General features: G+C 46.4%; 1 protein-coding gene across 2 annotated transcripts in view; it reads left to right on the top strand.

Moving 5' to 3' along the window:
- Window positions 1–12,742, top strand: part of MAP3K20 (mitogen-activated protein kinase kinase kinase 20) — a 176,212-nt gene that overhangs the window by 90,010 nt on the left and 73,460 nt on the right. For both annotated transcript variants that reach the window (XM_030888237.2, XM_004703734.2), the window contains exon 8: window positions 5,718–5,804. In XM_030888237.2, coding sequence (XP_030744097.1) covers window positions 5,718–5,804 — 87 coding nt within the window. The remainder of the gene's footprint in view (window positions 1–5,717; window positions 5,805–12,742) is intronic.

Raw genomic sequence — 12,742 nt, 5'->3', positions numbered from 1 at the left:
GACATCCTGGGCTCTCAGACCTCCTGTTCTCGCTGGGACTGGTGGCCACCTGGTGCTGCTGCCCCTCCTCTGTCACCCAAGAGAGTGTCTGCTCCTTGACCTGGGGACTCCTCTGGCTCTTCAGCTGACAGATCTTCTGTCTGGGTCTCATGCCGTCTCCCTTCTCAACTCGCCTCCTGTGTTTCCGCGTCATGTTCCTGGATATTGTTCTAGTAGAGGTCCATTGAGGGTAAAATTGTAAAGCCTTGAACATCTGATGATTTCTGTTTTCTGTCTTCACATTCTATGGGTTTTATATTGAAAATAATAATCCTACCACCTCCAGCTTGAAATTTCATTCTTCTGCTATATAAATTTTATATTGAGAATAATAATCCTACCACCACCAGTTTGAAATTTCATTCTTCTGTTCTCTTCCAGTATTGCCGTCACAGTTCCCAGTCCCTAGAGTGTGAATTTTTTAGGGTTTCCTCTTTATCCATTAGTGGATGTTCTAGATCAGTGGTTCTCAACCTTCCTAATGCCGCAACTCTTTAATACAGTTCCTCATGTTGTGGTGACCCCCCAACCATAAAATTGTTTTTGTTGTTATTTCATAATTGTAATTTTGCTACTGTTATGAATCAGATGACCCTTGTGAAAGGATGGTTCGACACCCCCCCCCAGGGGTCTCGACCCACAGGTTGAGAACCGCTGTTCTAGTGCCATGCAAGAAATGTGTGGGACTCGCCAACTTACCAACTTCAGGTTCTTCCCTCACGGCGTCTGTGTTTCTTTGTTTCCTAATAATTTTCTCTCCACTGTTTCCTGTTCCTTGAATTCTAGTTAGCGAGAATTGAATCGACTCCGTTTCTAGCCTTTTTCCCCACTGAGCCTTTCTCCATTTACCACTACCCCTTTCAGGGAGGTGTGTTTTTCCCCAACCTTGTCCGCCAACCCTATTTAATTGTCTGGCTAATTTGGAGATTAAAATGTCTAAGTTCTTTCTCTGCCTCTCTCTCCTGGCTGCCCAGCCTGTCTGATTCTCTGATCACAAATACAGTCTTGGAGCGCGTTTCCGGAGCTACCAGTTCCTGTGTTTTACCATAGGCTCTGGTTCCTTGGACTGGGCCCCTTCCCTCCTACTTCTTGCTGCTTCCTCCCATTGGTGGAAGTCTTTGTCTTCTCTGTGGAAGGGCTGGTGATCTCTGACAATCTGGCAATGTTTAGGATCGAGGTGATCACCTGCTGAGAAACTCTGTGTCTGTCCAGGTCGCCCTCCTCACCCAACAGCTGCCATGGGCTTGTCCCCTTGGGAGACCCTGAATGTGCACTTGATGTCTGCTGCCATGTACTATGCTGGACGTCAGCTGTAGGGACCATTTGGCATGTATTTTCTTTGCTCAGGGTCCCATTTGATCCTGCAGAACCAGAGTTGACAAACTTTTCCTCTGGCCAGATAGAAAATCGGTGAGGCTTTCCGGGCCACTTACAAGTCTATGTTGCCAATTCTTTGTTATTTGTTTCCCACCCTCTTTTTGAAGAACGTAGAGACTGTGCTGCCTTGTGCAGCAGGCAGGGCACGTCTGCAGACACTGCTGTAGGACACCCCCACCCCCGCAGCAGCCACAACCACACACACACACACACACACACACACACACACACACACACACACACACGACTATGACCTTAAGGGAAGGGAAGGAGGTAAAAGTTGTATTTTTCTTTTTTTTTAAGCCACCCCTTAAAAGATGACTGCTTTTTACTCTTCGTTCTTGGTTTGTTTTTTTCCTGGACTTGCAGTAAGACTTGGGCCCCCATTTCTGTCCAAAATACTCTCCTCCAAGCTTGGTAAACTCATGTTGCTTCTTTCCACACGGCAAGAATAACCAGCCTTGTACAGCCTTAAAATACTTTCACTGCCAATGCCAAGAGTGGGTCTTGTGATCCTTGCTTCTAAGTTGATCCTTGCTTCAGTGCTGGGCAGGCACTTTCTCTCTCTCTCTCTCTCTCTCTCTCTCACAGGCAGTCCTCTCTAGCTCTCTCTCTCTCTCCATTTCATAAGGAAGGAGGTGTTTGTTGTTGTTTTTCCTAGTACTTCCTGACGACTTCCTTTGAAGGTGTTTCTTATGCCCCCCACAATAAAGATAAGACTTAAGCAAAGCAAAAAAAAACCAACCAAAAAAATATTGACAGAATAAGCCTTCTAAGAACAAAGCTCTCCTAATGACAATGCCGAAAGAATTACCTTCTTAGAAACTTCTTGGCCAAAACCAGCTTTGAAAATAGAGTGGCTTAAGAGAGATCGAGAGGCTGGCTCACGGCTCTGTGAACCACATTCTGGAGCAACCCGGGGCTCAGGTAATGACTTTCCATTGTTTGTAAAAGAATAGGCCGGAAAAATACTCAGCCTGGTCCAAGTTTCTATCCTGTAAACTGAAAATAGGCATTTCCCTTGTGAGCACAGTTTAAATGCGGAGACTTCTCGATATAAACGAGATGGAAATGTTTTTAAGGTGAAGGATGGTGGTCATGCTTGGCCTGCTATGTTCAGGCACTGCGTGGTGTATTTTTAGGCCTCCCCAGTGACTCCCTGAACAGAGTTACTTTGCTTTTCTGGTGCCAAATGCCCCTTCATTTAGTAGAGAAAAAGCTCATACCACCTATCGGATCCATCGGTGAATCCGTGGATTAATAGGAAGCCACAGAAGGGTGGAGGCTGGAATTGAACAGAGCAGCCGTGTGGTCGGAGCACAGTGGTGATGCACCCCACCAGCAGTGGAGCGCCCACCCCTGCCCATCCCCTGCCACCTCTCTCCGGCCCACTGCTGGAGCAGCCCTTTGGAAAGGCAGGCAGCGAGTGACATGGAACAGTCTTCCTGTTCTTTTCCCAGGATGAGCACTTGTAGAGAACTACAACCCTGATCTTCTTAGACGTAGGACCTTTTCCCAACTATCTCAGGATAAAGAATCACCTTCTAAAAGTGTGTGTGTGTGTGTGTGTGTGTGTGTGTGTGTGTGTGTCTCGCATGTGCGCACTGTTCCCCAACTTGGGTTTTGCATTTTATTTCATTAAACCCAGTCCGTCTTGCTTTGGGGCCTGTCCGTGGAGGACAAAGCCTGGCGGCGTAGTGATTACGTGCTGAGCTGCCAGTCACTGCTGGAACCCACCGGCACCCTGCCAGAGGAAGATGAGACTGTCTGCGTCCCCAGAAGATTTCCAGCCTCAGAGACCCGCCTTTGGGCTGCGATGGGTTAGACCTGGCTTGATAGCAATGACAGTGAAGGCTGGGAGGTCAGACGTAGAGAAGAGGCCCACGGCTGCTCATCTGAGCACTTCGGGATTGCAACCATTGGGTTTCTTTGACGCCAATTCACGCGTCATTCCTCCTCAGGGATGTCAGATTCATGCCTTTGGTTTCTTTGAAGCCGATTCTTTCACATTCCTCCTCCAGAATGCCAACTTCACGGTTCTGCTCCACGTGGACCTGCCCCTCCTCCACCCAGCCCCCGTGGCGCCCATGGAGGGCTTCATTTCCTGCTCAGCCCTCTTGCTGCCCGCCTCCCCGGGCATGCCCTGGGCAGGCTGTGCAGTGTGTTGGGGTCACTGCCGTCTGTCCCAGCCCTTGCCCTCCTTTCCCTTACATTTAACCAAAAATGGCCCCTTCTGGGAGACCCCGTACCTTTTCCTAATCATGTCCCTGACTCAGTAGAGTTATTTTGGTAGCTCTTCTAAAGAAGCACCTTACACACTTGACTCGGGCCCCCAAAAGGTCAGGGATTCACCACCAAGACCCCCACCGCTTGAGCCGAGTCTGCCAATTTCCCTGGCTCCCTGCTAATTGTCATAACTGTTAGCCGGAGTCCGTTTAGCAGGTTGTGGCTCAGAGAAGATTGAGCATTGGCGGAGGCGATGCGGGCAGTCTCGCGGTTACAGGATAGCCAGTTTATGGACAACACAAACTTGCCCTTGAAGGCTAGGTAAATCGGCCCTCATTTCGAAACGACTGAGCCAACCCTTCGTCCGCACAAAGTCTTCACCCCAATCACCATCACTTGCTGAGCGTGCGACTTTTAAATCTCCGAGACGCATTGAGCCTTTTCTCGCATGGACGCCTGGCTTGCCAGACTTGGCTGATCCTGGGACTCACCTGCGGTTCTGGAGAAACGACAGGTCCCTGAGTTCCAATGGTAGCCGGAAAGAATCAGATTCACTAGGGGGAGGAGCCTGGGGATCTGCAGCTTCGCCGGATCTCCTGGTGATTTCAAAGATCAGCCGAGTTTGGGCACTAAATTAAGGCTAACCAGGAACTCGTGCACTGATCTGGTTCTGCTATGAGTTCCAGTTAAGGAACGAATGACCTTGCTAGGAACTGCTCTTGTTGGGGACCGGGGACTGCCTGTGCTGGCGATGCGGTTAGAAGTTCATAGGCCTTGGCCCAATAGTGTGTCCTCGGTCTTCCCTCTGTCTGCTAGACGGTGTGTGTGTTCACCAAGCACATCTGCTGTGTCCTTGCTGCGTGTGTCTGCCACGACCCTCGATCCACAATATGGCACATTGCGTTCTCTCTCGCCCTGCACTCCCTACCTCATAGCACCTGCTTTTCGGCCCATTACTGAATCTGGTAACTCCTCCAGAGTCTCATGGAGTTCGTTTCCGCCACTTGGTAACGGTCTTTGGGCCGGTTATTTGGTTTCCTGAAGACTCCTCATCTTAGGAAAGCAGGATTTCCTGAAGGTTTCCTCATCTATAAAATAAGGGTAATATCTACCCACTAGAGTTGATATTACTCATGATAGCATAAGCAAAGGGTTTAATAGGTCCCTAGAACATAACAAGCACGGCAGAAATGATAGTGGCCATGGCTATCACAGTCATGACTGAGTTGAACGTTCCGCACAGTATTGGCAGACTCAAGGTTTATTTGTATACCCAGACACAGTGACCGAGTGCACACATCTCTGTTCTCCGTGTTTCAAGAGAAGACCTCACTGGTGGCTGTTCTCAGCATGATCAGTATTAGGGCTTCAGTTATTTTGGCAACCCAGTTGATGTTCATTAATCATTGCTGATTTCAAGAACCGCAGAGGGGTTGAACATCCACACACAGAGTATACATACAGAGAGGGTGTATTACACCTTAGAACAGAGACTAAATCGTGAGATATGTTATAGGTGGATGAAAGTGAACATATTAAAAGCCCTTAGGACTTAACTCAATTTGAAAGAGATTTCTCCAAAACCGGAAATCTAAACGTAGCCATCGCAAGTCTCTACCATTGTGGATTAACTGGCTTCTTCCGCAGTGATTTGGATCTCCAGCTCAATTTTTTTTATGAGGCCATTATTGAACATACTTGAGCTCCTAGTTATTATCTTATGGATAAATTCACCAGAGACTGATAGTAGAAAGGGTTTCAACTAACAAAATGCATAATCTAATTTGTGGGACTCCTTGAGAATCAGGCCCATTGGTGTTAGTCTGACTTTAGATGTTCTAATGCCGAAGCCAGCTTTTTTCCTTTTTTCAATTTATGATAAAAGGTATTAAACATCTATAATATAATATATGGAAAGAGTCCGGAGCATGAATATGTATGTTTTGCCCAAGTTTCTACAGATGAGGTTGATTGTGTGTGGTAATTGGATGCAGTTAAAGGGTAGATAAAATTTCAGTCATATACCAAAAAATATAAAGTACAAGAATAAAAATTCCACTTTCTTTTTGTTCCAGGTTCTCTGGGAGATGCTAACAAGGGAGGTCCCCTTTAAAGGCTTGGAAGGATTACAAGTAGCTTGGCTTGTAGTGGAAAAAAACGAGGTAAGACTACGCTTCTCCATTCAGGTACATAGATCAGAAAACAGTATTGGGTTTTTGCAAAAGACTTTTTCATCTTCTTCAAATTGAAAGTAAGTTCACGCGTATGGAAAGATTAGCAGTAGGAGCTAACACAAAGGGTCAAAGTGATGTTATTCCTCATGAATGGGCCCTTTACATCTAATTGTTGCAGCCTCACGTCGTGATGCTGTAGATCAAAAATTGTACAAGTACTGTACTAGTTTCTCAGTCTCAATTGTAAAACCTGGGGGTTTGTTCTTAGTGATGAAAGAAGCCATTGCGTCCAAGGTAGGGGAACAGTTTAACTCCATCTCCTGCGTTTAGGACATCTTTTTTACTGGCCGGGAGTTGATATATCTGTAAGAGACCTTCAGCGACTTCAACTTACCTCTCCCAGCAGGAGTCACTGTAGTACAAGAAACTGTCGCTTAGATGAGAATTTCAAAAATAAAAGAAGAAAAAATAGTTTCAAAAAAGGGAAAAATTACAGATTTGCCACCTACGTTGAGCACTACATTGAAGATGAGCCCCTCGCTGGAATTGGCGAGGCAGTGGCCTAGCTTTTGCTTCTTCACGCAGGGCCTTTCCATTTCAAAAGGACTTCAGTGGGTAAACACCGCTTGTGCCGGGTCCCCAGCCTCGCTTTTCTTCTCCCACAAATTGAGGCGTTCAGTGAGTTGGGCCTATGAGCCTACATCAGAGAACATGGAACATTCATATCAAAGAGAGCAACTACATTTTGAAAGGTTTCAAATTGTGACTGAACGGCACAGCCATGGAGATTTGCAGCATAAGGATGAAGCATCCACTCTCAAGGTATTAGGAGAACGGAGATCATGGAGTGGAAGCGGGCAGTTATCGTTGCAGTGCAAAACCACTTTATTTCACAAGACTTCTGCCTTTCTAGACCTTAGCTGTGCCCTTTGACAAAGAGTGAGGATGCCACTGGAGGATAAAATCATTTGCCAAGTCGGTGAATATAGAAAAGCATTCCCTTTTTAATGCTTGAAAAGAGTCGGGGTGATCCGATCCCCGTGCGAGTGCCAGGAACAGATGAGATTCATGAAGTCGCCGCTATGGGCTAGGAGAAACCAAGTGTCCCCTGCTTTAGAGCTCCTCGTCCCAAGTTATCTTAGTGATTTGTCCTCCGGCTTCATTGGGAATGGGGGAAATGTTCATGCTCGCTGGCCAGGGTGGGAGAGAGTGGCCAAGTTTAAGGAACTGGAAAAGCAGTCAGCCACCAGATTGTGTCACCCCTCGTTGTTCCAGCAGCGGGGTTCCGTGGAAGTGAGTGTGACAGTGGTTCCTGGTGTGTTTGTTTCAGAGTGACTGAGGTTCTCACGATTTGAGGACCCGCTCTCTCCTGTGCCCCTCTTCTGGTGTGGTGATGCGATGTGTGGCTCTGAGTTTACAAATGTGAGTGGAGAAAACCGTGGACCTTATGTGGACCGAGGAGCACACCACTCGGTGTCATCTTTTTCCTCTAAATTGTTTCCAGAGAAACCAGGGGACAGTCGTTGCGTGTCTGTTTGCTTCCAAAACGAACTAGCTGGGCTCTCTAAATGTGTGTCCTAAAGAATAATTACATTTTTAAAAATACCCTATTTTCTAAAGGATGGCAGAAAGATGTGTCAATCTACAGCATTTTTAAAACGTTGAAATATCTGCCCTGGATGTTTAAAGCTGAAGAGAGAAGTGAATGTAGAAGCTGCCTGTGGATAATTGAAGGTGGGGAGTCATTCATGGAACCCTTAGAGCAGCCGTTCTCAACCCGTGGGTCGCGACCCCTTTGGGGGTCGAACGACCCTTTCACAGGAGTTGCCCCTCTCCTAGCAGTAGCAAAATGACAGTGATGAAGTAGCAATGAAAATAGTGTTATGGTTGGGGGTCACCACAACATGAGGAACTGCATGAAAGGGTCACGCATGAGGAAGGTTGAGAACCACTGCCGACCCTCAGGAACACTGGGCCGAGCGCAGTGATCTTCCTCGTTTCCCCACAAAGCTCTCAACCCCAACACCCAACTCCCGCCCTCAGGTCAGTGCCGACTCCCAGCGACTCTGCGGGGGAATCGGTCGATTTGATCCGGAATATGATCTGTTGGACTAGGTACCCAGACGCCTCCCCGCCTTCTTTACTAACCCATCAGCTAGTAAATCCTGGTCGATTGAAAGAAGCCCGCTCGATTTTCCATTGTATTTAAGAAAAACTGCCCACTACTAAGATCTAGGATCTCGTTCTGCAAAATATGTAATTGTCAAAATTATAGAGGTTTAAGTGTGTTTTTCACTGTCACCGTTCAAGAAGACATCACCGTTTCACCTCATAGACGGAGACACTTATTTTTGAAAGAGATTCTTTTTACGTAACATTACGGTAATTCCTGATGCTGTTCTAATGCCACATAATAAAATCGAGACTTTGACCTAAATAAACCTAGTGGTTTACAAAATTCCTCCACCTTCTGATTATTTTTACTTTGGAATGCCTCAAGTTCATGGATATTAGCTATTGGGTTGAAAAGAAGTTGTTGTTTTTGTTTTTAACAAGCCTTATTTACATAAAGAATGGCGTGTTAAAACCATCAGGAAGGTTTTTGAAAGATGATCTCAAAAAACAAAAAAACCTCGCTGCCACGGAGTCCACTGTGACTCATCAGGACCCTGCAGGACAGGGGAGCCGTTAACCGTCACGGGAGCGCAGAACCCCCTCTTCCTCCTCAGGAGCAGCTGCTGGTGCCTAATGTTTCCCGTGGGGTTTGCAGCCCAGCCCAGAACCCGCTCTGCCGTCTCGTCCTCCTGCAGTGTACCCAAATCCACATGTGAAGATTGCTGTGTATTTTAAAATAATTACAGGAAGTTTCAAAACTGGTGTAAAGATTCATACGTACCCTTCATCCAGTCCAGTTTCCCCCACAGGTGACAGATTAGGATGTAGCTATGGCAGACTGTCAGAAGCTGGAACTGACGTTGGTAGACTTAATACTTAACTAGCTTGTAGACCTTGAGTTCACCATTTAAAATGGCCTTTCCTTCCTCTGGTTCTTGGAAGCTTCCTCACTCCCCACTATCATGACCCCAGTCCTGCCTTTCAGTTCTGGCTAGTACGGAGCATGTGCACTGGTACAGATAAGAGCTCATGACACATGGAATCCAGGTCAGATAAACCCCTCAGGTACAGAATTGGAAGTAGTATACCAGGAGCTTAGGGAGAAGGTCGTGGGGGAGAAGGAAAGGAAGGGGGAACCAATTGCAATGATCTACATATAATCCTACTCCCCCCCAATGAAAAACAGAAACTGTGGGGGAAGGGAGACAGTGGTCGGTGTAAGATATGAAAATAATAATAATTTGTAATTTATTCAGGGAGTCACAAGAGAAAAAAGAGAAGCTGATACCAAGGGCTCAAATAGAAAGTAAATATTTAGAAAATGATGATGGTGACATATGTACAAATATGCTTGAAACAATTGATGTATGGAATGTTATTAGAGCTGTAAGAGCCCCCAATAAAATTATTTTTTTTAATTTAAATAAAATTGCCTTTCACACCATCAGAGAATCAGTACTCACTAAAGATTGTGCCTGAAATCTTTGCTTCTAAACCCTCAATCATGAAAGAAAATTTTTAAGTAAATTTTTTTCACTAATATTAAATTTTATGAGAATCATAAAGTATTACTAAACCTTACTGAAAAGAGCAAATCCTTACAGATTTAGAAGACATGCAATTACAAAGATAATACTAATAAACTTTAAAACATTACAGATATCAGTATTTGCCTTGTCATTTTGGTAAGACAGCCAGTGGTCATTTAGAATGCTTTGGCAGTCTAATTTCTATTTTCAAAAAATGCCTAAATTTTTCCCTATATAAAGTTTGCTGTTTTTCCTCATTGTTCAAGGTACTATTCTTGATTGACAAAGATGACCTGATACAACTTAATCCATTGCTCCTGACAATAGGAAAAGATCATTTAAAAAAAACTTGATTTAAAGTAATTTTTTTACATCTTATATAGGGAATGGTACAACGGAGAATGCCATCTATGACCTTTAAAAAGAAAGCCATGCCCAATTTAGTAGTTGGGAAAAGTTTTCATTTTGAACTTGAAACTTTTAAACTGTTTACGTAGTCTTACCAAGCTGGCTAGGAGCTCGTTCGATCGGCATGTTTTCATGCATCCAGAATGCTCACCATTCTGTAACCAGCACTCTGATGTGGGGATTCTATTTGGAAGTGCTTTTCAATGCATTTGAACCTTACAGAAAGTATCTGGACTTCAGCTGATGTTTGGCTGTGTCTAATTATTAAGAAGAAGGGTGTCTCCTTGAATAAAGTCTCAAGTGTGGGTCTCTCAAAAGTGTGTCCTCCAAATAACTGGGAGAACTGATCAGTGTCCATAGTTGCCCCGTTCGTGGTGGAATGTTGTGACAGCCCTTTGGCCATGGAGTCCACTCAGACTCATAGTGACCGGATAGGACAACAGAACTGCCCCTTTATGTTTCTGAGATTTCAAATCTTCACCATCTCCCGAGGAGGGTCTGCTGGGCTAGAACTGTGCGGATAATGAAGCACTCTTGGATGCTTACACCTACGGATGAATGGACGAACACACCAGCTACAAGTGCACTCTGATGAAACCAGACTCCAGGGGCCCTGGTGGCATAGTGGGCTACGCATTGGGCTGCCAACTGCAAGGTCAGCAGTTTGAAACCATCAGTTGTATCTACTCTCATAAAGATTAGCGACCTCAGAAACTCACAGGGGGAGTTCAGCCCTGCCCCCTAGGGCCTGCCCGCTAGGGCCGCCACGAGTCAGAACCGCTGAAGGAGTGAGTACTAACACTCGAATTGTTGGAGCGCACATTTTCACAGACCCTGGTAAACCGATGAATCAAGCAAAACACAACCTGCTTTGGGTTTATTTTGATAGTTGCAATCTTGGAAAGTTCAGTGCATATCAACAGTCTTCAAAAAAAATGTCTTTTTAAACTCTCTTTACTTGTAAAGCAGTCGCCTCTTGGCTCAGAGACTGTAAATCTCTTTGCTTGGTTTACTTACATGCATGCACACCAAGCATTTGAAATGTGGTGGGATGCAAGTGAGGTCGTGGTCCTGTAAGAGTCCCAAGGGCCCTGAAGGATGTCTAGGAGCCCTGCTGGCCTCGTGGGTTACTTGCTGGGCTGTTCCCCAGAAGGTCAGCAGTTTGAAGCCACCAGCCCCCCACCCCACCCCACCCTCGCCCTCCCAGGAGAAAGACAAGGCTTTCTAATCTCATGGATATTTGCAGGGGCAGGTCTACGTTCTGCCCACAGGGTCTCAATGAGAAAGACGTGACTCAAGGGCTGTGAGTTTTGGACAGGATCTAGTATACTACCGGGCCTGTCCTCCTTTAAAAATGCCAATTGCCACCGCCCACCCAGTACTGACAGCATGCAGGTATCCCCTGCTGTGGGACGTTTGCTTTCTGACACTTCCATTTCCGACCTGCATTAGCACCTGGTCTCACTAAGTGAATCAAGGCATTTGAAAAGGATTTTGGTTTTCACCAAAAGGGGGTCGGAAAGCAAAACCAGCCTTGGGCGAATGTCTGGGCAGCCAGCCATTCAGGAGGCCAGACCGAGCTAGAGCAGCAAGCGTGTCCCTGTGGAGTCCCTCCCTCCCTGCTGGGAGGACACTGCGTCCCAGCCCTGCACTCTGTGCCTGCAGCCGCGGCGTGCCAGGGCCGTCTGATGTGCTCTGGTGGAGTATTTGGGGAAGGTCTGGGAATGGTCACGGAAAATGTTCCCAGATAAATGAACGGTAGCTGCGTCTTCGTCTTACGCCATTTCTGTTTACATGAGGAATGCTGTCCTTTTAGAGGAGGGAATCTGGGTTGGTTTAACCAAAACTGAGCTGTCATGAGTCATACACTGTTCTAGATTGTATGTCTTGTACCTCCATGTGCCTCTGTGGCTATAATCCCATTTGGGAATGAGTTGGCTTCATCACGTTTGCCTACCGTGCATTTTTTAAAGTCAATCTCATTAGAAATACAGACTAAATTTTTACAAAGAGGCTCAACAAGAAACAGGGGAAGCAGAGAGGCAAAGCCACATAGCGACCCCCAGGGGCAGGAGCTCGGAAGGACCAGGGCCTTCCCTTACAGCCAACAGACTAAAGCTTCCCTGAGAACTAGCACCCTAAATGCAGACTTCCAGCCTCCCCAACTGTGAGAAAATACATTTCTGTCCGGTCCAGCACCCCACTTGTGGTGTTTGTTACGGCAGCACTGGGTCCCTCGGACTCCCTCACCTCCCGTTGAAAACGCACAGCTGCTGGAAACTCTCCCCTGATCTTCTCCGTGCAGAGATCCGCGAGTTGCACACCTGCTGCCAAATTGAACTGCTTTCCCAAGCGCCAAGTCTGCTTCCGTAGATCCCAGTTGCCGTAAATGTCACAGCGACAGATTTCTGGTGTTAGACTTAGTGTTTAAGTTCCAGCTCACCCCTTTCTCAGTAGATTCTTTTGCGCTTGGTTCTATGGGTGTGTGTGTGTGTGTGTGTGTGTGTGTGTGTGTGTGTGTGTGTTGCCACGCAAGATTTTCCCACCTACCATGATTCTTCTTTGGAGGAAAAGAAAAGCGTGTTTCTTAAAACAGAACTCTTAGGATAGACATATGGCTGTCTGCACAATGGGACAGAGCTGCAGAAGAAGGCCTGCTTAAAGCGTTAAAAACGAGAGCTGTCACTTTCAGGATTGGGCGACCTGCCCTACACAAGCCACGGTATTTTCAGTCTCCTCATCTTCTTGTGAAAGCTGCCCAGCACATAGGGAAGACCGGAGAAAACGCCCTGCATCTGAACGACGGTGCTGGCAAAGAACATCGAGAGGGCCAGGGACTGCTGGCAGAGCGAGCAAGCTATCTTGGAAGAAGTA

This window comes from Echinops telfairi, unplaced genomic scaffold, assembly GCF_000313985.2.
Source record: "Echinops telfairi isolate 266 unplaced genomic scaffold, ASM31398v2 ScPeMD7_4;HRSCAF=17, whole genome shotgun sequence".
In the NCBI taxonomy this organism is placed as follows: domain Eukaryota; kingdom Metazoa; phylum Chordata; class Mammalia; order Afrosoricida; family Tenrecidae; genus Echinops; species Echinops telfairi.
Note: the sequence above shows the minus strand (reverse complement) of the source record. Positions and strands in the feature narration are given on the sequence as shown.